The following is a 26976-nucleotide window of genomic DNA, read 5'->3' as shown; positions in this document are numbered from 1 at the left end:
CTTTGTTTACCAGCTCTTTTAAGTAGTTTTATTAGCTTTAGCGCTTTCTATAGCCTTAAAGGCTTTTTTAGACAGCGTCTGTTCAAGCTTCCTGGCCTTGTTTTACTAGCTCTTTTTGGAGGTTTTGCTAACTTTAGCCTATAGAGAGAACCTAAATTTAAGCACCTTGCGCGCACCGCCGCTGCTACCGCCGCCTGAGCTGCTGCCCGTGCCGCCAGCGGCTCTGCCGCGCCCGTGCCCACACCCACAACCACGACCATGACCACGACCACAACCACGACCGCGCCTAAGCCTGCGCCTGCGGCTTCGGCTGCTCCTTCTGCTGCTGCTGCTGCTACTGCCGCTGCCGCCGCCCTTACCGCCGCCGCCTATGCAGCCTCGCTGCCGCTGCCGCCACCTCGCGCGCTGCCCGCGCCCCCCCACCAGCTCGCGACCCGTCGCAGGGCGCTCGCAGGATCATTCCCTGCGAGCGCTGCGTCGACGCGCTTATGGTGAACAGTTCAGTGCCTGTGTGCGTCAATCGTGTTGGTAGGCAGGGAAGGCGCTGCTGGCGTTGCGCCTAAGGGTATTCGTGCTGCCTCCTGTAGGTTTTGTTTAAATAGCGCTTGTGAATAGTAGTCTAACAGCTCGTTTAGCAATATCCGCCTTAAGCCCTTTAGGATTAAGCTGGTTAATAAGCTTGTTTACTTAGGTGGAGTAACAACTTCTGTAAGCAATTATAACTTGTTGTTTTTTATTAGCTAACAAGCTTGTAGCAGGCAACTAATCTGCGCTGCGCTCTCTGCGTGGTGAAGGGCCTGATCAAGGATGGGTACTTCTTCTGAGTACCCTCCTTAGTCGGGTCAGGTTTTAGAGCTGCTGGATACCTATAGGGAGGGGGCTGTCCTCCCTATACATAGTTTAAAGAATTTACTAAGCCCTATAGCTGTTAGTTAAGCGCTTAAAAGAGCTGCTACCGGTAGTTACAGGTGCTCTTTTGCCTATTTAGGGAGGGGGTTGTCCTCCCCAGCAATACCACAATCTTCTGCCTCTCCCTTAACCTGCTCTTTTTCTATATAATTAATGCTAAACAGGTTCAGGTGTAAGACAAAGCGCTCGTGAGCCTGTCTGGGGAGCGCTTTTGTGAGACTGTTGGCTGGTATCTCGCTCGTTTTGAGGTACGTTACCTGGAGATTTCCCCTGGCGTACTCTTGTTTTAACTATATATTCTGGATATCTATATAGCGCAGCCAAGTAGTAAGCTGCTTGCTCTCTTCTACTACTAATTAGATTGTTTGTTAGTTGTCGCAGAAAATCTCCTACAGCACCCCTAAGTCTAGCTAAAGTTCGTGTAGAAACCGTTTAAGAGCTGCTGCTTCCTTAGCCACATGCTCTAACGCTAACAACTCAGCTTTAGTAGTTGAAGTCGTCACTGTTAATTAACGTGCTGCTTTCTAGATAATTAGACTACCAAAGAGCTGCACAATATACCCCTGAGAGGAGCGTCTGGTCTCCCAATTGTTAGCAAATGACGCGTCCCTACAGATGAGCAATTGGCTGCCTTAGTGAGCTCCGTACTTACTGTATCCCTAGGTGCTTCGTTCAATAGAGGTAAGCCATAACCTGAGCTGCTGCCTTAAAGTAAGCAGCTCCCAGATTTGTAAGATGATAGGACAGCTGAGAGGCGGCATACGCTACATCTGGTCAGATCATAATTGCTGTGTAGAGGATAGATCCCACCCGCTCTTAAAACGCTTTAACTTCTTGCTTTAAAGCTTGCCTGTTATGCTTAAGTAGCTCTTCTATCAGGAAGGGGACTGTTAGGAAGGATCCCTTCTCTACTACTCTAAATTTGGTAGCGAGCTTGTCAATATAGGCGTCGTGCGCGAGTGTAATAGTTCTGGCAGTTCTGTCGCGGATAATACGCACTCCTAGAAACTATTCAGCAGCTCTATAGTCTTCTATCTGGTATTTGGCTATTAATAAGCTTATAAGATGCTTTGCAGCAGCTTAATTGTCCTTGTGATAGGCTAGCAGAATATCGTCTACATAGAACAGTAGCACTATCCGGCGTTCAGCGTTATAGAACAAGCAAGGTTCCTCTTTTAACGCAATTAGGCCGAGCTTCTAGAGAGTGGCTGAGAGCTCTTTGTACTATAGAACTGGCGAATCACGTAACCTATATAGAGCCTGTAGAAGTAGGACTACCTTCTTAGGTTTTATAAAGCTATCTGGCAGCTCGCAGAGCACTTAGGGTTGGTCCTGGCGGCTCGCGTTGAGAAACGCGCCTGCGACGTCATACTGATGGAGCTCCAGGTTAAACTAGGCAGCTATTGCCACTATGGTGCAAAAAGACCTAGAGGCGAGCGTTGTGGCGTAGGTTGAGACAATTAAATCCTTAGCCTGTAGATCTCCGCGTACACAGATCCTTGCCTTATATTTAAGAAAGTAACTATCTTAATCTAGCTTATATGTAAAGACCTATTTAAGCGGCAGAGGCCTAGCTAAGGCGCTCGCTTGGTCTATTTCTTTCTAGGTTCTCTTTTCTATAAGTGTGGCTATCTCTTTCTTACAAGCCTAACAAAATAGAGCTCCTAGTAGGTAGTAGGCGAGATCCTTCTATTTCTTTGGCAAAGGTGGGAGCTCGTCACGGTGCGTGCGCTGCTCTGAAGGGATTTTTTCCTTCTTTAAGACAGACGCCGCGAGCACCACGTGGATGGTAACAAGCTCTCTTCTACTTATGCCATATTTGTTTGCATGTTTAAACAGTAGGTAGATAAGCTAGAAGTACCTGTGCTTTCTTATAGAGCTTATTACTAAGTACTGTCCTACTCTATCCTTATAATTATTAGCAGGTTTATTGCGCTCGCGGTCATCTATCTGGCGGCTCCGCCTTGTGGCTGGACCCCAGACTCTCTGTTGATACGAGCGTCTTGTTACTGCCTTATCTGCTCCTGTTGTCCTTCAAGAAGGTATCAGAACAATCAGTAATGCAGGTCTTGGTGGATCTTCTTCCTTAAGATCCTCATTATCTACTGGCGCGCTCCCTTCCTAATTAGGTAAGTGCACTTCCCGTGAGCCGTTAGTTAGATTCTCCTCTTCAGGAGCTTCCCTGCCTAAGGCCAGTGGCTCTGGCTTAGGCGTTGGGTTGGGGGATAGGAGGCCTGTTTCTTAGTGTCGTTCTGCACGGATCTCTAGCGGCTTGCTGGCTAAGCTTGCCGCGCGTACAGTCTCTGTCTCAGGAGCTCCTTTGTTACTAGACTAGCCATCTAGCAATTGAGATTGCTCCCAAGTGTCACCCCTGAGCTGATGCTTAGAGGACTCGCTAAGCGTCAGGTCTCTGTTGGGGAGCTTGATTGCTTCTCCTGCGTTTGTAATCTCGCCAGGTTCATAGAGGATTTCTACTACTGCCTCTGCTTCTTTAGCGCTTATAGCAGTAGATTCATCTACTCTATTATAAAAGAGCTTCTTGTTAAAGGTTACGTTGCGCGTTGTTATAACCTGGTTAATTATAGGGACCTATATCCGATAGATGTTAGATACTTGGTACCCTACAAGGTAGCTGATATGCCCCCTTAGAGTGACTTTAAAGCCCCTCTAATTACGCCCAGCTGCTTGTTCCTTGTTTAAGGGGTAGGCTTGGCAGCTGTAGGCGTAAATCCCGCTCCAATCGGGTCTTAGATCTGCTGTTGCTACCTTCACCTGCTCTAGCTTATACTATCAGAAATACTGAGTAAACTAGAGATTAAGCTCCTTATTTGGGCTCTGTAGCTTGTGTGCGTGCGATAGGCTTATGTTATAGAGCCATGCCGCCGCTACAACAATCTCTGGCCAGAGCTTCTGGGGTAGATTTGCTCCGCTCCTCATCTTGATAGATTTTGTGATTATCTCTTAACTAGCTCTTTCTGCTCCTCTATTCGGCTTGTGTGTGTATAGAGGAGAGGGATCTATATCTATTCCCTAATTAAGCGCCCAGCGCTTATATGCTGAGCTCCCTTTCTACAGAAGTGTTACTGTGTCATTGTCTTAGCTGATTTTGCAGATTTGGAGCTTGTACTAGGTACGTACCTAGCTTATAAAGTTCGTAAGGACCTATAAGATCTCTAGTTGCATTTTACCTTGTAAAGTAAACACAAAGAGCTTCCTACTATAGTACTCCTTGATCACAAGCGTCTATAATTCGCCTCCCCTGCCTAACAGCATATTAAACAGGTCCCAGCTAACTCTCTAAAACGGTTGTGCTGGTCTCTCTCTCTTTCTCTGTAATATTACTTGCTTGGCGTAGGTTGTTAAGCAAATCTTACAATCTTTTTGGAGCGTCCCGTTGATACGCACGCCGCGCGCCTTTGTTACCAGCGCTTGAAGAGCCTCTAGGCCTAGATGACCAGCTTAGGCGTGCCACAGCTGTTTAGGCGAGCTGCGTGGGTAAGATTTATAGGATTGCTTTGTTGTTACTGCGTTAAGGATGGGAGGATAGAGAGAAAGTGGCTTGTATTTAAGGAAAGTGAGGTTATAAGCGCGCTTAAGAGTAGCACATACAACGCTCCTATTAAGATCTTTAATGTATCCCACACGAAGAGAGCTGTCTAGACCTAGGTACCAGACTCCTTTCTCTTAGAGGCAAGCTTCTGAGATTATGTTAACATAGAATCCTTCTATAACTACAATGTTCTAAAGGAGCAGGTCCTTAGTGTATGGGCTGCGCTTTCTGTGCAGAGTGTTCTTAAACAAGCAAGCTCCTCGTCCGGATATGGGGAGCGCCTGGGTACCTGCTTCCACTGTGTCGGTGGGCCCAGCGGGGCGGAAAGATCCAGGTACCAGCCAATTGGCGCTGTTAACTAGGTGCGTAGCAGCTCTATTGTCTAAAATAGTACTATCTATTAATAGATAAGCGTTGAAATCCATAAGGTTGTATACCCCAGATCCCACGTTCTCTACTAGATTTGTTATTAATTTTGGATTAATTAGAGCTGCTTAGACGTTGCTGGGAAACTCCACTTTCTTGGTTTAGCTAGTGGCGGCTGAAGTAATAGCTAATAGAGCGTTTGCAGTCTATCTGAGCCGCTCTATTGCCTTTTAGGTTTCCTTGTGCTCTTGGTATCTAAGCCTCTAGCGAGTCTCTTGCTTGTTCTTTTTGCTTATCTGAACAGGTAGTAAGGAGCTCCCTCTAACAGCAGTTTTAAGGAAACAGCAATTAGTAGGCTTCTATTTGTGGGTCTTGCCTTTTTATTTACAAGGGCAGACGTATCCTAAGGAGCTGCTGGCGTTGTTCCCAGAGCTCCCGCCCGTGTTATTTTGGCCAGATGGAGCGTCTAAGCAGGTACCAAAGGTCGCGAAAACACCTAGGTTATCTTTACCTGATCTTATGGTATGCTTATGCATTAACCTACTAAAGACCCTTAAAACCTAGTCTAGATTAAGCGTTTCGAGCCCTAGGATACTGTCCTAGATGATCCTTTAGCTTATTGTGCGGGCCCACTCTGGGGCGATCTAGTGGCTTAAGGCATCTAAGAAGTCTTATACAGCAAGCTCCCTAGTAACCTTAGAGAGCTTATATAACTTGGCTCGCATATACAGGTATAACTATTTCTAATACTAATCCTGTAGAGCGGCTCAGCCTTGCCTGGCAGCTCCCAGGTGCTGCCTGTACTCCGCTCTAACCTGGTTTTTGGTGCTTATATCTGTTAGAGCGAGCTCCTCCTTTAGGGCTCGTACAAGCGATTGTAGCGTTATAGTGTTTTAGGTAACAAGCTTCACTATTACTAGTGACAGGATCGCTGGGCTTACTGTGGTATTAACCCAGTTCTAGAGCTTCTGAAGGCGCTTAGCCTTAGCTGCCCACTTGCTCGCTCTTATTTTGTACCTAAGGAGCTCTTAGTTGTAGGTCTTAAGGATCGTTGGGCCTGCAGGAGGCTTGTCGGGTTGGACGCTCTGGGCTCGGGTCGATTGAGCCGGCGGTCGGGTGGGGGCGGAGCCTATGATAGGTAGCCTAGGGGCTCCATCGTGCATTCCTAGGGCGTCTTTAGCGTCTAGATCCACCAAATCCCATACGTTACAAAGCTTGGCGTGCCACATAAGTTAAATAAACCAATTAGGCTAATCAGACCTTGATTTGAGTTGATAGGGTCCTGTTAGGATACCTAAAAGAGCTTAAGCATTGTAGTTGACTAGCTCGCCTATAGTGGCGGTTGTGGAGTTAGGATAAAAAAGATGATTAGGCAAAATTAGAGCGGTTAAGCAATGTCTAACAAGCTCGTTGCTGAGTGCGCAGGGAGATCTACTGTGCTCAGGAAGCCAGGCTCATAACTGTGACAGTGTCAGGCCCACTCCTTCCGCTTGTTCCGCATGAGGAGCCAAGGGTCTGATTGCGTAGCAGGGGTGGCGTAACTATATAGCCTACGTGAATTGCTCTGATCCTTTCAGCAGCAATTTGTCTATCTATAACCTGCAAATACACACTCTATCTTCAAATGCTCAATAACGTGCCACCCCTCTGAAAAGAGATCCTGACATTTGAATCGCTCCCCACTACACGTTATCAAAATGCAGACTAGACAACGGAGCCAACGTGCAGGTCGGTCTGAAAGCGGTCAACCCTCAGGTACACTGGTACCCTCCGGACTCATTGTCGAGGAAGACACTGCTACCGCTCGCATCCAAAGCCTACCTTCCTTAGTAGAAAGGGACGTCGCAGAAAACGCCGGACTAGTTAAAGATAGAGCAACCTAGCAGAGACTAGGAGGGCATCTAGCAAACCCTCCTAGGACACAAACACCTATAATAGTCCAGAACAATACACTATTGTCTCTAATAGACCAGGAACTAGAAGACCTCCGCCTATGGCTAAGAAACGCCTAGAAGAAAAGCGAGATTGATTAACTCTGTTAACTAAGGGCCAAGTACGAGTCGGGAGACACGTCAGTCCTCCCTCCAACTTCAACTCTACTAAGGACCCTCGCAACAACATCCTCAGGCCCATCAGCCAACCTTCTAAAGCCAGATCCACCCTAAAGATACAACAAGAAGTCAAGAGCAGAATACAACTGCTAGGAACGCGACTGCAAATCGTATTTCCTACGTTCTCTAATTAACTTCACAAAGGAGAACTAAAAGGTGGATTTTGGGGCAATGTACCTTTCTGAGCCACTAAAGACTCTATAGAAATCCCATTGCATAACAGAATAGACCAGTTCTCCATCCTGGCAACCAACCTAGGAGATACTGAAAACTGTTATGTTAAACGCCCTAGGAACGCTGTTAGAACGGAAACAGCAAGCCTATAAGACTCTTAAGCGAATCCAGTAAAAGCTAAACTAGTCACCTACGGATCTGCTAGATGCCCTTCGACCCTTATGGGAGGAACTAGGCTCAGCCCAAACTCTAGAGCTTCAAGTAATGGAGTACATCTCGTCTCTGCGCGAAGACATTTAGAGAGACCTGTTCCTACTCCCAGTCGACAGACGCAACACTCTTCTAATAGTAGAAGAACATGCCAACGTTATCTACTGCAGAAAAAATCCAGACAAGGAGGCAAAGGCTACTCCTGCAAAGAGGTGGCCACTAAAGGCTAGAAACAAGAGTGATGAGGCGGGGGAAGCAGAAAAACCCCTAAAGAAACAGAAATGGGCCAATAGGGGCCATAACGGACCGTCTGCACACAGAACCGCCGGTACCTAAGACAAAGGTAAGGGTCGGACCTGTTATAATTGCAGAAAGTTCGGTCACACTGCAGCTAAGTGCTGAAGCCCTCTGAAGGACAAGGGTGATACAGCCAACCAGAAAGAAACTACTGCAGAATCAAAGGAAGGCTTGAACACTAATTCGGGAAAAGGGAAAGGGCGGAAAGACTAATCCTATACCTTTCCGCCCACATCACGTTAAACTAGGAAATAAGGGACCTAGGGAAATTAAGGGAAGCCCTTTACCCCCATCCCTTTTGGTTGTTAACTGTGCAATGCACAGTTTGATCCTCTAAGCCTATAGAGGCCATAATCAATAGAGGTTCCCAGCTGAACTTGATGTTAGCTACGCTAGCAAAGGAACATGATCTCTAAGTAGACCCCCTGCCTAAGCTGCTGGCTGAAGGCGTGGATGGGGGTAGATTGACAGTGTATGGTACCACGACGGTGGATATAACTATTACTGATTCACGTGGTCATAAAGAGACCTATTAAGTACCATTTGTAGTAACAGACCTTTGAAGATACTTAGTGTACTTAGGTCTTTCCTAGATTGATATGTTTCATCTAAGGATTAGCTACGCTACCAGACGTATGCTCTTTTAGAGGAACAAGGACAACAGGTTTGTCCCGTTCACAAAGGTGGCTACAGAAGACGCTGAGCAGTTTAAGAGCAGCATAAGAGAACCTAATACGGACGTCTATGCGTGCCTTGTTAACTTCGTAGGCTATAGAGGGTTAGAAGATGACACTATAGGTCATTTACCTCCAGAATATGCAGAGTTTGCAGATGTAGGCTTAGAGGAGGACTCTAAGAGTCTCCTAGAGCATGGCCACCACGATCTGTCTATAACTCTGACACCTGATAGTGTTCCACCTTACTAACTATTATACAACCTCTTAGTAACTAAGCTAGAGATACTTTAAAACTATCTTTAGGAGTATATGGCAAGAGGATAGATACGTTAGTTAAAGTATTTAGCAGGGGCACCTATACTCTTTATTAAGAAGAAAGATAGCAGCCTGAGACTTTGTGTTGACTATTAGGGCCTTAATAAGGTCACGGTTAAGAACCGACACCTACTACCCCTAATTACGGAGTCACTAGAGAGGCTCTCTTAGGCGAAGTATTTTACTAAGCTTGATGTAAGAGAGGCCTACTATAGGATTCGTATTGCAGAGGGAGATAAGTAGAAGACTGCTTTCTGTACCAGATACGGACACTATAAGTATACTGTCATGCCTTTTAGCCTAACTAACGCCCCTGCCCAGTTTCAAGCATATATTAACCATGCTCTTACAGGACTAGTCGACATATGTTGCATCGTCTATTTAGACGATATCCTGATCGATTCGGGCACAAAAGAAGATCACATACAGCATGTGAAGGATGTACTACAAAGACTGCGCGAGTCCAAGTTATACATCAAACTTAGCAAGTGTAAGTAGCACACTTAACGCACAGAGTACCTTAGATACGTAATCAGCCCTGAAGGGGTCAGTATTAACCCAGAACGGGTGAAAACGATCCAGGAATGGCCACAACCACAAACAGTCCGCGATATTCAAGTGTTTATTAGTTTTATAAATTACTATTAACAATTTATCTATAGTTTCTCTAAATTAGCCTTACTATTGACCGAAATGACCTATAAGACCCCAGGATCTGCCAGGGGGGGTCCGGCAATAAGAAGAGAGGAAGGCCAGAAAATGGACATCGGAGAAAAAGGCAGATCCGCCTTCCAGAAACTCAAGGACGTGTTCACCCAAGTTCCTATACTCTCCCACTTTAATCCTTGTTAGAAAACAAGAGTGGAGGTAGACGCGTTAGGAGGCGCAATCTTAGGCATTTTGAGCCAGTATGTGCCAGAAGGATCCGGAACAGGTTAATAGAGGCCTATTAGTTTCTTTTCTTGTAAATTGATCTAAGCAGAATACAATTACGATACTTATAACAAGGAACTGCTCGCAATTGTTAAGAGTTTAGAGCACTAGTGTTACTACCTTAAAGGTATACACTTTGAAATCCTTACAGACTATAAGAACCTAAAGTAGTTTATAGAAACTAAGACTCTTAACTATTGCCAGGTTTAGTCCTATCTGGCCTTGACTCGGTTTGATTTCACCCTTACCTACCGACCAGGGACTACTAATCCCGCAGATGGACCCTTAAGGCGACCAGATTATAAGGCAGAGACAGAGAAACCTTTACTGAAGTACAACGAAGCTTTTGTCTAGCCTCTTTAAGATTTGTTCTCCTCTAAAGGAAAGAACAACTTCCTTATGTCAGCTGTTACAACACAAGCATCTCTAAGGTCTAAAGAACAATCAGAAATTGTTAAAGCCCTCCAGAAGTTCCAAGCAAAGGAAAGTACTGCAACTAGGGATCCGCACAACCATAAGGAAGAATCTATAGTTAAACCAGACTTAGATGCAACCTCTGATAGATACGACACTGAAACGGACTATAATAACCTAGAACAACTTGCTACAGGCAACAAGGCCTTAAAGCACTTAACCACTCCAGAAGAGAAGTCTAAGGCTCTCCAAGAGTGCCATGACGATCCACTCGCAGGACACTTCAAGGTCAAGAAGACACTAGAGAAGCTTTAACAACGCTACAAGTGGAAGGGGATAAGGAAGGATGTAGAAGACTATTGTAATAACTGTTTAGTATGCAAGAAGGTAACGCTAGTACGTCACAAACCATATAGTCTTCTAGCACCTCTAACTCCTCTAAACGCAGCCTGGGAGAGCGTAACAATGGATTTTATTACAGAGTTACCCCCTAGCTGCCTAAACAATCAGGTATATAACGCTATCTTAGTAGTAGTATGCAGACTTACCAAAATGTCTCACTACATTCCAGCCAGGGCAGATTGGGATGGAACGGACCTAGCCCAATCCTGGATAAGAGAAGTAATACGCTTACATGGTGTCCCTAAAACAATAATTTTAGATAGAGGACCACTTATGTCAGCTAAGCACTGGGATACTTTCTAACACTACTTAAATTCAAGAAGGGTGTTAACGTCCGCTTACCACCCACAAACGGATAGACAAACCAAAAGACAGAACCAGACACTTAAACAATACCTAAGGTGCTACTGTTACCTAGAATAAGACAATTAGAGCCTATAGATATCAGTTGCGGAGTTTGCGTATAACAATAGCATACATGCAACCACAGGTACTACACCGTTTAGAGCATACCACAGCATAGACCCTGTTAGTCCCAACTAGCCCAGTATGCCTTACGGGAGCGGGGAATCACCCCTAAGGCAACAAGTAGCCACAAAGGTTATCGCTTTACAACAGGAGTGTAAGAGGAAAATTATTGCTGCAAATAAGTACTAAAAGTCATACGTAGACAAGAAACGCTTGCCGCATATGTTCAAAATAGGGGATTAAGTCATAGTTTCAAATCGGCATATGAGATCAACAAGGCCTAAGAAAAAGCTAGACTGGAAATACTTAGGACCAGGCCACATAGTGGACTAATATGGCCTAACAGCATTTAAAGTCAATCTTCCAGGCCTACAGAGCGTACATCCGGTCTTCCATACGTCCTTACTAGAACTATATGATCCAAGGGGTCTCATTCCACACCTAGAGACTCCGATTGTAGACACATTGCGCGAATACGGCGATGATGTTTACAATATGGACATGATTCTAGATAGGCGCAAAGGAGACAACAATTAGTAGGAGTATTTAGTGAAATGGACTGGCTATAGAGAAGAAGAAAACTTATAGGAGCCTGGCCAAAATATCTCTAGTAACGTACTTTAACAATTTTAGAAATCTAAAGGCATTAAGCCTAAGAGAAATCCTAAGGGGAAAGAGACTACTAAGCGTTAAGGGCGACCCTCTAAAAAGAAGAGGGATAAGCAAAGGCAATAAGAGGATCCTAAGGAGACAACGTACCTTCACCAGTTTTCCTACAGGGTTTTTAGGGTGTTTAACGGCGTTAAACTCCAGGACCACCTTAGCCTACCTTGCAAGCCTAGGTAAAGGTCCATAATAGACCATAAGGAACCTATGCCATCCATAACACCTCTATAGGAATCTTATAAGGTTAAGGGAATTCTAACATTATAAGAAGAAAACATTTTATAAAAGTAAGTACTCTATTAAATTTAAGCTAAAGGCTTAGGTATGTCCAGGATTTCTAAGGGAAATCTAACTATAGAAATTGTTTATAGTTATGGTATTGTTAGTGTCATAATGGTCTATAATAGACCATGATGCAGCACCCTTACTCCCTTCTAGCCGCATTATGGTTATCCAGCTTCTTCTGAAGCGCCTTAATCTTCTTGGTCGCAGCCGTCTTCTTAGCGCTAGAAGAAGCCGCCTTCTTACTTAAGAGCACGGCCATCTGAGCAGTCAGGGCGTCGCCAAGCCTCTTGAACTCGCCAGCATGGTTAGGGACGTGCTTGCGGACCCTGGCCTATAAGGGGTTAGAATAGTCTATTAGGGAACAGAGGAAGTATACATACCTTCTTACAAGGGGTATTAACCTTCTTAGCTAGCTTCTTAGTAATAGTGTTCTTAAGGGCGCGCTTACCGACCTTAGCCCGGGCTAACACAGACTTCTTGCTGCGTTGGCGTTGATTAGGGCGAAACTCAGATTGAGGATCCTCATCCCTACCAATGGCACCGGAGTGCAGGTAGAGATAAGCAGCGTAAGGGGTGTACAAACTACCCATAATAAGTCATAATGGACCAAAACGACACCAAGGGACGACTTACTAGGAATGGGCCTGCAAAATAGACTAAGAGTGCAACATAAGGTCATACTTGGCCGCCTTCTTCTTAGGAACAGTTATGGGGCGCAAAGGACGCACGCCATCGACCTCAGGGGCCTCCATGTCGAGGACGCCATCTTCCAAATTACAGAGGATGATGCAGATCTTACTAAGCTGGTTGTTATAGTCCTTGTAGAGCTGTTAAAGTCAGTTATTACAACCTATAATAGATTATAGTTAGTCTAAAGGATAAAAATATATACAGCAATGCACTCTTGGTTAGCAGAGAAGCACCTGAAGCAGCGCATAACCTGTTCCTTGTCACTAGAAGCTGTCTCCAGCTGCCAGGACTTGTACAGGTCGCGATTGTCCTTGGTAAGCTGGGCATGAACACAACCGACCCTGCCACAATGCTCGAATTAACTAGAAGCGAAGCCGCAAATGCACTAAACGCAAAGCCAAACAGACTAGACGCTATTATAGGCTATATTGTTACTAACTACGTTTAAATCTATAGTTGCGTGTGGCCTTAACAGAGAAAGGGCTTAGTAGTGGTGGTGTGGTAGGCTTAGGGCCGGGAAATGCTTGTATAGTGCGGTTCGATTCTAAAGAACTTAGTTAGCCACCTGTGGGACCCTAATAACCTATAATAACCCATAAGGACACATTCCAGAACAACAAAGGAAAATCTATTTAAGCTAATAGATATTATTAACTTACTAAAAAGAGGAGTAGAGTGTAGTAGTAATGGTCCAAAATGGGGAAGTACGATAGTTATACCTGGACCCTGAGCTAGCAGCACGTAGACCCACTTATTTTGCAGGCAACTGCGCAAAATCAGAGGTGAGAGAAGAAGTGAAGTGAAGGTGAAGGTGGAGGAGGCCGAATCCCCCGACGGGTTCGAGGAAAATCCTTCCACTACCAAAACACGCACCTGGGGTAACAGCAATGCCCTGTAGACCATAATAGTCCATAATTACTTACTTAATCTCAAAAGCCTACCATCTTGGTTACTTAGGACAAGTAACCCTAGAAGGGGGATATTGTTAGGCCCACTCCTTCCGCTTGTTCCGCATGAGGAGCCAAGGGTCTGATTGCGTAGCAGGGGTGGCGTAACTATATAGCCTACGTGAATTGCTCTGATCCTTTCAGCAGCGATTTGTCTATCCATAACCTGTAAATACACACTCTATCTTCAAATGCTCTATAACGTGCCACCCCTCTGAAAAGAGATCCTAACAGACAGAGCTTAGAGGACTATACTTAGGTAATTAATTAATTTAATCAGTGTCTATATATTTGATGTGTAACATGTTGCTTAAGTACAAAGGAAATTTGGTTATTACGTGATCTCGCTTACTTAAGCTTTGTGGGCGACCCTCAGGAGCTCGGTGGTTAATTGTGGAGAAAGGAGCCACTCAACAATAATCCGCAAGCTCGATTGGATAGGGGAGCACCCCATTGGTCATCCACAGGCTCGGCTGCGCGACAGTAAGCTATTTGCGTGTCTCTTAATCCTCTCTTAAATCAGCTTTAATTAAGACCTAAACTCTAGGGTGTTGCTTAGTGTTTTAGACTCCTAGGTACTCTTATCTATAAGGGGTAGTAGTAGGGTACATAACCGCACTTTAAGCTTTAAGATTACAGCTTCTAGGTTAAGTAGGACTAGGCCAGCACCTCTAAATCCTCCCTAGATGTTGCTCTTAGTAATTAAGGCGTTAGTTAAAAGCTGCTTTAAAGTATGGTAAGAACTTAAGTTTAGTAATACGCGTAATCTTACTGCGTATTAGCTGCTTAGCTTAGCAGCTATAGGCTTTCTTTATTAGGGCAAAACAGCCTACGTTAAGTAGCTGTAGTAGGTGTAACAAGTGTAGAGGTATACATAGAGTAACAATCTTATACTCCTTACAGTACTAGTAGAATTTAACTAAGTTGTGGCTCTTGTAGCTGTCTAGAATAAGCAGCTAATAGCTGCTAATAGTGCGCGCCTTTATGTGCTTATTAAAGTGCTTTAACTACTTAACTCTAAGCTTATTATTAGTCTAGCTATTATTAGAGATACTAATGACCTAGTTGTTAGGTATACTAGGCTCCTTGTACTAGGCTAAGAGGTAGTGCTTACTAGAGAGGATAATAAAGGGTGGGATAGACTAGCCCTTTGCGCAGATGCCTTAGATAATACTGGTCTACTCTTAGTTACCCTGCTGCACTGCCTTTAGTCTCCCTTAACGCTTAGAGCCTGTAACAATAGCTCCTATAGATATAACACCTATTATAAAGCTAGACTTATTAAAGTTGTAGGTGTCTTTATCTAGGATACTATACTTAGCTTTAGTATTCTCTACTAACTAGAACTAGTCTCTAATTACCTTAGGATCCTTATATAGGGCTCTCTTATAGTTATACTTACAATTAAACTTAATTTTAAGCTCTAGCTAACATTTAACAAAGTTAGCAGCCTAGTTCTTGCTAACATAGGTCTAGTAGCGCTCTGTAAGCAGAGAATTGGCCATATCCTCTATATTAGCAAGCTAGGGTAAGTATCCTTACTTGTCTAGCTTTAATACATACTAGATAATTACCTCCTCTTTAGTGCTTGTTAGCTTTATTAATTTAGGCTTATAATTGCGTTGTAAAGAGGCTCTAGTAAGTTAATTACTAAGTGTTCTTTAAGGCACGTTGTAGATTGCTGCAGCGCGTTACTAAGAGAGTGTTACGTCTTATTAAATAGCCTGTAGGGCAAGCTGTATATCTGCTTTATTTAAGGGCTTTTTTACGTTGTTGTGTTGCGGCATTGTAGGTAGTATAAAGTTTGGTGTGGTCTTAGCAAAAGTAAGCAGTTTGCTTGGGTGAGTGGCTCGCTTGTGGAGTACGTTAATCGATGGCATCATTTACTTGCATCTAATCATCTGCAAAACGCTGCGGTCAATTACAGTAACTAGCAATTGCGGCTTCACCCCTTTAGACAGCTGCGCAACGGTTTTGCAGAGCCCCACCTTCCATATGTAGCTTAGCGCCAGGCAATCGCTCTAAAACAATTAATATCATTGGTTAATGCTCAACTCAGTAATGACTGGATCTTTGTAATGCTGCCTGCAGGGGTGAAGCCGCAATCGCTAGTTACTGTAGACAACTTAGCTGTGGTGTTTTAATAGCTGGCATATATACCTTGACTAAGCTTAGGGCTAAAGACAAATGTAGCAGCGTGAGCAGCTACTGTAGGGGTACGATAGACGATAGAATACTGTTAATTAGTTGTAAGTAGCAGAGGTCTCTTCTAAACGCCCCCCTCTGGAAAAAGGCTTGTATAACTATCACCAGCACTCTATAGTGCTTGTGTTGGTTACAATAAAGTAGAAGAGGCCGTTGCACATTTAATAGATTACAAGGGGCAAAGGTCTCTTCTAAACGCTTTCCTCTAGAAAAAGGCTTGTGTAACTATTACAAGCACTCTAGAGTGGTTGTGTTGGTTACGATGAACTAGAATAGACCGTCGCATATAGTTAATTAATTGTAAGAGGCAGAGGTCTCTTCTAAACGCCCTCTACAAAAAGGCTACTGTACAGTGTTTAACTTACTACTTGGTCGCCCCTAGACTGTGCACGTTGCCTAAGACTTCTTAACTTTTGTTAACGTACTCCACAGGTGAGCGGATCAAACGGGTGAGCGGATCACTCTGCCAAGACCACACCAAATTTCTACCCTATTATAGCTCGCATTAGCCTACTTTAGCCTTGTATACAGTAGTGCAGTACATAATATTATTTAGAAACATCTTCTACAGCCTTCTTACATGTACGTGAGTTATGTCTAACATTATAGCACTTTGTACAGCATCTTTAGGTTACTTCCCCTCCTTTAGCGCGCACTTGCTTCTTTGCCTTCTTACTATCACCACGCGCCCTAAACTTAGTTAGAGTAGTTAATTAAAGGCCTTCCTTAGCTGTTAGGACTCCCTCCTGCTGTAATTGCTTTCTTTTATGCAATTTACGTTGCGTAGCAGCCTTATTTACTACTTAAAGCCTAGTAATCTCCCTTTAAGCTAACACTAGCTTATGCGCTACTATAGCTGCGCCTTTAGCAAGCTTTTTAAAGGCCTTAACTATTAAAGTTAGTAAGCTGCTTGCATGCCTTTAAATCCTCTCTTAAACCAGCGTTAATTGCGACCCTAATTGCAGGGTAGTGCTTGGGGTTTAGGACTGTGTTGAAGTCGTACTTTAGTTAAAGACCGTAAGCACTGATTCTATTGGTTCTTAGGGATGAGTACGGTTACTGGATCGGTAAGGGTTATCAACTAAGCAAAGCTTGTGAAGATAGGGTGCAATAAATAGTACAGAGTAGACTGTCTAGTTTAAGAGCAGGTTAAGATTCTAAAGACAAACTTAATTAATAAGGTTAAACACAAACTATAAGGGTTATGTTCCTACTAACTATATACTAAGGAGATACAGTGCTTATTAATAAGTAACTAGAGTTAGTCTAATAAAATATATAAGGGTGCTTGTAGATAAGCATATTATACTATGCTTGTTAATAAGCAGTTATATGTGTTATGCTTGTTAACAAGCAGTTACGTAACATCCCTATCTGTTCTGTCCTTCTCCACTGTTCGTTCCTTCAGAGCAGAGTCAGGGGTCTTGGTTGGCTGGTACTTATGTTTGTGCCGTGCCCTAGCACAGGATCGTAACACTATCCCCCCTTCCTCTTTAGTTTGTTCTTAAACTATATAATTATATTTTAGAGTTTTATATAATCTACAATTCCTACATCTAGTAACCTGTAAGTTAAGATGTCCTTGTATGCCTGTAACATCCGTCTTGCATTAGAAATCCGCTGAGCTAATACACCTACTAAAGTCCCCTGCAATTGTTGTTTCTTTAGCAGCCACAAGTGCTACATTATGCCAGGTAGTCTAAAAGGTCTAAAGTGTGCTAAGTGTATAAAGGCTGGCAAGCCATGTATAAACATGTCTTAGGCGTTGTTAGATAAGACTTGTAAGGAGTATAAGAAAAAGGTAGAAGAAGACAAGTTACTCCTTACAACTATTATTGCGCAATTGTTGCGTAATAAGAAAATCCTAAAATAGGCAAATAAACACGTGCAGCAAAAGGCGCTGTGTTTGGCAAATAGGATGGTTAAGGCTGGCGAGTTAGACCTGGCTAAGGAAGTTAATCCTAACTGTCCTGCGGCGTCTATTGGCATGTGTGCCTCGCCAGCTACCTAGGGCGCTCTTGGTTTAATCGAAGAGTCTGTAGCGAATCATGGTACTTGCGTACCAATCGGCGGCAGCTTGTAAGGTGCGCAGGTAGTTCCTATGTGTTTTCTGAGTCTGGGTATCCTAACCATTTGACTAGATACCTTTGTTAATTGCCATTTCCCTTATGTGTTACTATTTTTTTAACTTCCTATTTATCTTTGCTGTTAGCTTAATAATGGAAGTTTTCCTAGATAGGCGTTCTGGGGTTGGCTGGTTCTAATAGCGAGATGTGGAACACTAGATGGATCTTTGTATCCTTTAGCAGATTAAGTCTATAGTTAACTAAGCTTATCTGCTTAGAAATAAAAAAGGGTCTGACTTTAACGTGGTCTAGTTTTTTTGTTGGTCTTTGTGTGCGAAGGTTTTTTGTAAGGAGATAGACTTTATCCCCCTCTTTTAGCTAAGGTGCTGTTTTTCTTTTCTGGTTAACATATGAGATTGCTTGTTCCTAAGCCTTACTAATGTTTTCTAGTGCCTTTTTATGCACTTCCTTTAGTCTTACTACTAAGGATATTGCTAATTCAGTCTGAATTGGCGTGTCCAGACTTCTAGTAAAGAGATTTGGGTGCATCCTGTGGTTTAGGAAGAACAGTAATTCTCCTGTTGCTTCTAACAATTTGTTGTTATATGCAATCTGTGCCATAGGTAACAGTAAAACCCAGTTGTCTTGCTGCTGGTTGCTGTAGATTTGTAGGTATGTTTCTATGGTCTGATTTGTTCTTTTAGTCTGTCCATCCGTCTGCGGATAATAGGCTGTTAAAAGCTTCTTCTTGGTACCAATTGCTGCCAAGAGCGTGGTCCAGTAATTTGACGTGAAGAGCTTGTCTTAGTTACTAATAATTAATTTGGGTATGCCGTAATGCCTTATGTGTTAATCTAGGAACACTTGTGTAAGCTGCTCTGCAGTGTAACTATGTCAAAACAGTATTATTTCAGTGTACTTGGTGAATCTGTTAACTATAACGAAGATTGAGTCGTAGTCGTATCCGGTAACAGGGTCTCTTGAGATAGGCAGCTGTGTAACAAAATCTATCGTAATGTTCGTCCATAGTGCCGTTAGCGGTTCTATTGCCTGCATTTCTCTGTATTTTGCGTGTGTACTATGTTTGTTTTGCTAACAGTTAACACAGTTCTTAATGTACTTAGTAACCTTGTCTTTTATGTTGCTGAACTTATAGTGTTATTTAATAAGTTCTATTATGCGTGTAATTCCAGGGTGTCTGTGTAGCAGGTTATTGTGGTAATTGGCTATAATTTTGTCCTGAAGTTCTTCTGGTACGTCTGATGTAATGCGCTGGTTGATTTCGATCCGCATTATGTTGTTAAGTTGCTGCAATAGTCCTAGTGATCCATCGTCGTTGATTCCTAAAACTGCAAACTGGTTAATCGTTTTTTCTCTAGTAAGGTTGTGTTGTTAACTAAGTGCATCAGCTCTACTATTGTCTTTTCCTGGCGTATACAATATCCTGAACTTGTATTACCTAAGCATCTTAGACTAACGTACTTGTTGTTAGTTTAAGACCTTGGTGGTAGTAAAGTATACCAGGTTCTTGTGGTCAGTGTAGATAGTAAGTTTGGAGCAGCTTTCTGCGTATGGTCGCTAATGTTCCAGGGCTGATACAATTGCGAGCAGTTCCTTGTTATGCACATTGTAGTGTTCTTCTAGTCCTAAGAACTTGTGTGAATAGTATGTGATAGGGTGCTATAGTCTATCCTTCTCTTGTGTGATACATGCGCCTAACGCGAGATCTAAGGCGTTAGTCTCTATGCGCATTAGTTTGCTGCTACAAAACGTAATTAATGTAGGAGGTGTAGTACAGGCTTGCTTAAGTGCCTTAAACGCATTGTCTTGTTCTTGTCCCTACTTAAATGGTGTATCCTTCCGCGTGAGCTTTGTTAGCAGGATTGCGATCTTAGAGTAGTCCTTAATAAAGCGTTGGTTAAAGTTAACAAATCCTAAGAATTCCTAGATCTGTTTGACCGTTTTTGGCGTTTGCTAAGTCTTAACTACTTCCACCTTTGTTGGACTAATCTTGACTCCGTGTCAACCTACAATGTACCCTAGGAATTCAACTTCCTCCTTATGCTACTCGCACTTTTTAGGTTTAAGCTGTAGGTCTGCCTGCTTTAGGCATTCTAGCACTTCTGTAACGTGTTTTGTGTGCTCTTCTAGTGTCTTTAAGTACACTAGGATATCGTCTAGGTACGCTACTACAGTTCTGTCGAGATGTGCTCTTAGGACGTTGTTAATTAACTCCTGGCACGTTGCTGGTGCGTTTGTTAGACTGAACGGCATGACTAGGTACTTATAGAGTCTGTATCGCGTCCTAAATGCTGTTTTCTATTCTTCTCCTTCCTTTATGCGTATAAGGTTGTACGCACCTTATAGATCTAACGCTGTGAAGTACTAAGCTCCTGCTAGCTGGTCCTGCAACTCTGTGATGTTCGGGAGCGGGTAGCAGTTCTTAATGGTGATTTTATTAAGCTTCCTGAAGTCGATGTAAGGTTGTAGCTTGCCATCCTTCTTAGGAACGAATATGATTAGGTACCCTGCAGGTGATTCTGATCTTCTAATAAATCCCTTCTTAAGGTTCTCCTTAATGTACTTGCAAAGTACTTTAAGTTCCTTTTCTAATAACTAGTATAGTGGCCCGAAAGTCAGTGTCTTTCCTTCCTGGAGCTTGATCTTGTGATCCCAGGGTTTATGCTTAGGCAGGGCTTTTACTGTAAGCTCTTCTCTAAACATCTCTACGTACTGTCAGTAAACGTCAGGGATAGCAGGAGGTGCACTCTTCTCCTCCTTAACTCTTGCTTTGTGATCTGTGGGGCTCTCAGTATCTGCAGAGTTGACTGCTCTATCTTGGCGCGTCTTATGTGTTAAAGAGACGTTGTTGATCTCCTTCTTATCTACCAGCTGCTGCGTGCGCTGCGTAGGCGTGGATATATTAGTGCCACATTTACATCCTTCTAACAAAAGTCTTTCTTATACCTAATCTATCTTTAGGTTGTGCTTTTGTAACTAGGGAAGTCCTAGTATAACGTTGTGCGTGGCCTTTGCAAAGACGTCTAGGTTTATTTCCTTGTAGTGCCCCTGTATTTGTAGGGGTGCCGCTATCACTTCAAACATGATCAGTGGTTCGTCCGGCATCAATTCTCTATTAGCTACTTAGAGCAAGTAAGCGTGTTTCTTGCGATATAATCTAAGTCCAGCTTAGAACACCGTTGTCCTAGATATGTAATTCGCTTGTGCTCCTAAGTCTAAGAGTGCCAAAAAGACTACTATATTTAGTTTAATAGGTAGTTTAATGAGGTGATTGGTCCTGATACTATTAATAGATCAATCCCTAGAGCTTATAGGCGCTGGCCTAAAAAAGTCCCCTTGTTACTGAAACCTTTGTATTCCTTAGTAGTGCGGTGCTTTTTGCAGTCTGTGTTAAGACAGTTCTGCCAGTGTGCGTTGTAGCAACTCCTGTTAACTACTAGCTGCATTTGTATTGTGGCCTGTGGGTTATCTGTACCAGGAAAGTGTGCTTTCTGGCGCTTGTTAATAAGATGAAGTTTACACAGGTCATTGTAACACTAGTACCATTAGTTGCAACAGAGGCCTTGTCGTGCCAGGAACCATCCCGCACCAAGCTTCTTGTTATAATAGATTATGCATCTGTCCTTAGAGCATGCCGTCTATGTAAGGTTTCTATGTTTTAGGTTTTAGTAGTCCAGGATGTACTGTAGTTGTGGGCTAATTAGTAGGAGCTCTTCTCTTTGCTTCTGCATACGTTCTAGGCTGAGCTGTGTTTCTTGCTTACACTAAAGCTGGTCTTCAGCTTCTTCCAGGTCGTTAGCGAACTGTTTACTGTCGTCGATTTCCTTGCAGAATTAGTGAACGAGCTCTTAGAGTTCTGGTGTGAATTCTCCTGTTGGCGGTCCTACTATAGGGCTGACGAGTTCTTGACACATTTAGCAATAGGCTTCTTTATCTTCGCGCTTCTAGCGCTGTCTAGCCAATTGTTCTTGTTTACGTGCTGCAGTAACGTCTTCTGTCTGCTTGTAGGCTATAATGTTGTTAACTATATTGTCCTTTCTTGCGCTTCGGGGTTTTGGTTCTGTAACCATTAATTCTCTACTGTCAGGGGTGAGGTAGCGCGTTCCTTGTTTCTGGAAGGGTCTATTGTACTTCTTGCCTATTTGGACGCTGCCCTAGGTCTGCTTGTATTCCACTGCGTGGTATCGCTGGTTGTTGTTAGAGTAGTATTCTGTTTCTTCGCCTGTCTGGGCGTCCTAGTAGGGTGTTGCTACACGAATTGGAGGTACAATACAGTCGTTATCGTCCTCTAGACCAGACTCTGGGTCTTCCAGCAGCCGTCTAATGTTATTAGTGAGAATTTCCTATTTACTAGCTTCTGTGTTATTGTGATCACAGGTAAGTACATTTAACTGGCGGTGAACCTTATTCATCCAGCAGTCCCTGGCAAAGTGGCCTGGTTTGCCACAGTTGTAGCAGTCCTTGCTGCCTCCTGATTGCTTGCCCCCTCTAGGCTTCTCGTTCCATCGCTTAGGTGGTCCCTTGTTGAGGTTTAAGAGGTCTATTGCCTCTGGTCTGTAGTATCCACTCTGTGTGTTACTGTAGATGCAGCGACCGGTGTTTGGCTGATTGCGTCCTCCTTGTTGTCCTTAGTTCAGGTTGTTACGCCACTGGTTTCTTAGTAGCAGTTGGTTAGTAGCGATGACGGTAGTGCGCGCTCTAGGGTTGTCTTAAAGTTCCTGCTAAAGTTTGTAGAGTTGTACGTTAATGTTAATAGCAGTATTAATAAGCTTGTTAAGGGTTTTAGTGCTCGCGCTAGTGCGCATAAGTTCTTCCTTAACCTTAGGCTTTAATCCCTGTCAGAACATAGTAATCAGAGCAGTGTTGTCCCAGTCAGTGTTAGCAGCGAGCTGCTGAAATTCCGCGGCGTAGTTGGCGGCTGACTTATCTTGCTTAATCTTCTAAATGTTACAGTAGGTAATGTGTGGTTTATTAGAGACTCTAAAGATTGGCTTAATCTTCTCTTTAAATAGGTTAAAGTCTCTTATCTATATATCTACGTTGTCTAGGGCTTTGCCAGCTTGGTACTGCTGTACGAAGGGCTTAATCTAGGTGAACGCTTTACTACGCATGTAGCTAGCTGCAAGGACTACTTGTTTAATCTTAGGAACCTTCTTGCCTTAGAAGGTAAAGAAGAGGTCCTATTGCATAAGCTAGTTATTAAGCTTGCTGCGGTCTCTGTGGTAAAGGTCAGGTTTGTTAACGTTCATGCCTGAGGTGTAGACTGGAGGGTCTACGTCAACGTCCATGTTAGAGCTGCTAGGGGTAGCACGGGATCCTGTAGAGGTACTTATCTTAGGGGTGTTTAAAATGTTAAAGTTGTACTTTAGTTAAAGACTGTAAGTACTAATTCTATTAGTTCTTAGGGATAAGTACAGTTACTAGATTAGTAAGGGTTATTAACTAAGCAAAGCTTGTAAAGATAGGGTGTAATAAATAGTACAGAGTAGACTGTCTAGTTCAAGAGCAGGTTAAGATTCTAAAGACAAACTTAATTAATAAGGTTAAACACAAACTATAAGGGTTATGTTCCTACTAACTATATACTAAGGAGATACAGTACTTATTAATAAGTAACTAGAGTTAGTCTAATAAAATATATAAGGGTGCTTGTGGACAAGCATATTGTACCATGCTTGTTAACAAGCAGTTACGTGTGTCATGCTCGTTAACGAGCAGTCACGTAACATCCCTATCTGTTCTGTCCTTCTCCACTGTTCGTTCCTTCAGAGCGGAGTCAGGGGTCTTGGTTGGCTGGTACTTATGTTTGTGCCGTGCCCTAGCACAGGATCGTAACAGACTGCTAGGGCTTATCTTCTATAGTAGGTAGCGGTAGGGTACGTAGGCAGACATTAAGACCTATTATAACCTATTCTAGGTTAAGGGGGACTATTCTAGCGCCTTAGAAGCCTCTTTAGATATTGCTAGAAGTAAATGTCTCCTTATAGGCGTCTATAAAGCATAGTAGGAACTTAGTTTTAGTAATATAAGTAATATAGTTATGCATAAGATTCTTAGCTTAGCGCCTATATACCTTCTTTAGAGGGGCAAAACAACCTACATCTAGTGGTTGTAAGAGGTAAGATAAGTGTAGAGGCATACACAGTGTAACAATCTTTGCTTCCTTACAGTATTGTTAGAAGTTAAGGGAGTTGTGGCTCTTGTGGCTGTTAATAAGGAGCAGCTAGTGTACTCCTTAGGTGCGCGTCTTTGTATAGGCATTAAAGTGCTTTAACCAGTCTAGACCAAGCTTGTTAGTAGTCCATCTGTTCTTAGAGACTCTAATAACCTAGTTATAGGGCAGATTATCCTCTTTGTACCAGGCAGAGAGGTGGTTACAGCCTTTAAAGATAATAAAGGGTAGAATAGCCTACCCTGTGCCATTAATGCCCTATATAACCGTTGTCTACTCTTAATTACCCTGCTGCACTGCCTTTAGCTGTCCTTAACGCTCTAAGCCTGTAACAACTGCTTCTGTTAATATCTAGCCTATTATAAAGCCTGTCTTATTAAAGTTATATGTGTTATTGTCCTAGATACTATACTTAGCTTTAACATTTGCTACAAGCCTAAACCAGCCCCTAATAATCTCTAGATCCTTACAGAGGGCTCTCTTGTAGTTGTACTTGCAATTAAACCTTACTTTAAGGTTAGGGCAGCGCTTAATAAACGTGTTAGGCTAGTTTATGCTAACATGGCCTATATTGCGCTTAGCACGCAAAGAATTAGCTATATTAGCTATAGCAGCCAGCTAAGAGGCAAATCCTTGTGCATCTAGCTTAAGGATGTACTTAGCAATCACGTCCTCCTTAGTCTGGTCTATAATCTGTTGAACTGGCGTATAATTAGCTTATGCAGGTTGTCCTGTGTATTAAGCGTGTAGTATACTGTAAGGCGTGTTATATATAGCTGTAGCGCGTTATATAGTAAGCATTGCGTCTTATTTAATTGCCTAGAGCGCAAGCTGTATTGCAGCTTCTCTTAAGGGCGTAGATTAATGTTGTTGTTGAGGTATTGCGTGGTAAGGTGGAGGTTTGGTGTGGTCTTGGCAGAGTGATCCGCTCACCCGTTTGATCCGCTCACCCGTGGAGTACGTTAATGCCTTTTCGCTTTTATTTTTATGATTATTCTGTTTATTATTAGGATTTACAGGTAAAGGCGTAAGCAGAAGCTTAAGCAAGCAAGATTAGCACAGACAGGTTCACCTTTGCTATAGAAGGTAGTGCGCGCGTGCTGCAGATGCACGGCGTAGCAATAAAGGCAGGGTTATTCTCTGACTGGCTTGCTTAAGTTACGTTACTGCAGCTTGATAAATAAAAGAGAGCTGTGCGTAGCGGCAATTAATTAGCTGGTAAATAGTAAGCATTGAACACTGTATCTGCTTATTGGCATTGTAATTCGCATAAGTTGAACGCACGGGAGCTGTGTTGTGAGCTTTTTTGAACCTTGTGCAATGGATTGTTGCCTGCCAGATGTGAATGCAGTGTAGAATTCGCCGTGCTATTGGGGAGATATGAGGACAAGCAGTGCTTTTCGCACTAGCAGGACTCGGGTGGTAATTGAATTTTCCAGAAGTTATACTGATCAGCTTGCCCTAGTTTTGCTGTGGAAAAGGGAGTGCTTATACCAACTGGCGGGCGAGCCTGTGCTGCCTAAGTTGTCTTCTGCATAAAAGACTCCATATCCCAAGCCCTTCTCTGCACTCCGTGCTTTAACGAATCTCGCAAACGTTGGTTGCCAGGAGGTTTTGCAAGTTACTAAAATACAGTAATGTGTGTGTTTGTGTGCTTTGAGCTGTCTCTACTATGTTAACTTCATGCAGCATCTAACTACGCGGTGCTCTGACGAACAACAATCAGTTATAAAACCTATTCAACATATCTATCCTAACAGACCACTGCAGCTTTCTCGCACGTCCTCAGCAGCTGTCAAGCCGCACCACAACTTGGCGTAGATTCTTCTCGGGTCTATCTTACGTCCTCTTGCTTGTGACAGCCTTCTACTACACCTTCCACGAGCCGGACAAAATAGCCAGGCTACACCACAGCTTCTGGCAGCACCATTCCACCACGTTGTTCTCACAGGATTGCCTCATCACTTCAACTTACTGATACATATGGCTTCTCGCGCCACAGTTGAGGTAGTGCTCTGCTATTTGCCTTTATTAAAGGCAAGAGCAATTAGAGCAAGGCAGTTGGCTAGTTTCCAAATAACTAGCACTTGCGCTGCTGCACGCTGCAGCTATCTAGCAGGATAGCGTGCAGCAAGACGCAATGTCTACTCACGTCACTGTATATGCATACAGGCTTGTGCTAGGTCAGGAACCTAGATAGCAAGTGCGAAATTCACTATATCACGTTCAGTGCTGGATATGGTCCTTTTAATTATACAACATTGGGGCAGATTTTGCGTAATAACACAGTCTGGCGCGGCGCAGGCTTTACTGTATAAGTGCCTGTTTTGCAGACGCTAGCTGTTTTTGAGAATTGGACGTTTAATGTTAAGCATATCAGCTAGAAGAGACCTTTGCTCCTTACTATCTACAATTGTTAGCGATAGCGGCTTCACCCCTGCAGGCAGCATTCTAAAAACCAGTCATTATTAGAACAACAATTGACCAATCGCATCGCCTGTTTTGCAGCGAACATCTAGCGCTAAGCTATGTACGGAAGGTAGGGCGGTTTAAAACCGTTGCGCACCTGCCTGTAGGGGTGAGGCCGCAATCGCTAATTACTGTACCAACTATATGTAACGGCCTCTTTTGGTTTATTGTAACTAACACAAGCACTTTAGAGTGCTGGTGATAGTCACACAAGCCTTTTTCCAGAGGAGTGCGTTTAGAAGAGACCTCTGCCTCTCATAATTAATTAACTATATGCAACGGTCTCTTCTAGTTTATCGTAACCAGCACGAGCACTCTGGAATGCCGGTCATAGTTACACAAGCCTTTTTCCAGAGGCAGGCGTTTAAGGAAACTAGTCAGAAGAGACCTTTGCCGCTCAAAATCCATCAATTATATATCAGATTTCAAAGCGTAGGAACAGATAGGAAGACCAACGCTATGGGTGAATCTTTCGGGAAATCGTTTGCTAAAGCTCAGCAGCTCCATGGTATCTCTTTGAGCTCATTCCTTGCTTCCGTCTCCCTCTCCGCGGTTATATTTACGCTAGAAGTCCTCTTGTTTCTTATCATCCGCAAGCGCTTCCCTGATCTCTAGTAAGCTCGCAATAT

General features: G+C 43.3%; 1 protein-coding gene across 1 annotated transcript, besides 45 other annotated features; it reads left to right on the top strand.

Moving 5' to 3' along the window:
- Positions 1-6294: part of a mobile genetic element that runs on past the window's edge.
- Positions 1-13897: part of a mobile genetic element that runs on past the window's edge.
- Positions 239-285: a tandem repeat.
- Positions 259-495, top strand: EKO05_0005099 (uncharacterized protein; the record flags this gene model as incomplete). Its single annotated transcript, XM_038945743.1, has 1 exon — positions 259-495. One exon carries the CDS (start codon positions 259-261, stop codon positions 493-495), a length of 237 nt encoding a protein of 78 aa, XP_038799644.1.
- Positions 293-419: a tandem repeat.
- Positions 6297-13640: a mobile genetic element.
- Positions 8853-9064: a mobile genetic element.
- Positions 8853-9100: a mobile genetic element.
- Positions 8853-9103: a mobile genetic element.
- Positions 8856-9100: a mobile genetic element.
- Positions 10275-10657: a mobile genetic element.
- Positions 10386-10648: a mobile genetic element.
- Positions 13248-13285: a tandem repeat.
- Positions 13648-13897: a long terminal repeat.
- Positions 13649-13895: a mobile genetic element.
- Positions 13898-13902: a direct repeat.
- Positions 13898-15283: a mobile genetic element.
- Positions 14723-14757: a tandem repeat.
- Positions 15284-16036: 753 nt separating the features above from the next.
- Positions 16037-16608: a mobile genetic element.
- Positions 16604-16608: a direct repeat.
- Positions 16609-17095: a long terminal repeat.
- Positions 16609-21685: a mobile genetic element.
- Positions 16609-23543: a mobile genetic element.
- Positions 17872-18062: a mobile genetic element.
- Positions 18217-18488: a mobile genetic element.
- Positions 18220-18488: a mobile genetic element.
- Positions 18286-18479: a mobile genetic element.
- Positions 19531-19625: a mobile genetic element.
- Positions 19753-20000: a mobile genetic element.
- Positions 19753-20003: a mobile genetic element.
- Positions 19759-20003: a mobile genetic element.
- Positions 20074-20243: a mobile genetic element.
- Positions 20074-20267: a mobile genetic element.
- Positions 20074-20294: a mobile genetic element.
- Positions 20077-20264: a mobile genetic element.
- Positions 20083-20300: a mobile genetic element.
- Positions 21658-23565: a mobile genetic element.
- Positions 23057-23543: a long terminal repeat.
- Positions 23542-23545: a direct repeat.
- Positions 23544-23548: a direct repeat.
- Positions 23544-24843: a mobile genetic element.
- Positions 23546-24222: a long terminal repeat.
- Positions 23546-26976: part of a mobile genetic element that runs on past the window's edge.
- Positions 23768-23880: a mobile genetic element.
- Positions 24844-24860: a dispersed repeat.
- Positions 24858-24887: a tandem repeat.

Source organism: Ascochyta rabiei, chromosome 7 (assembly GCF_004011695.2).
Source record: "Ascochyta rabiei chromosome 7, complete sequence".
Taxonomy (NCBI): domain Eukaryota; kingdom Fungi; phylum Ascomycota; class Dothideomycetes; order Pleosporales; family Didymellaceae; genus Ascochyta; species Ascochyta rabiei.
This window is presented reverse-complemented; position numbering and strand designations above follow the sequence as displayed.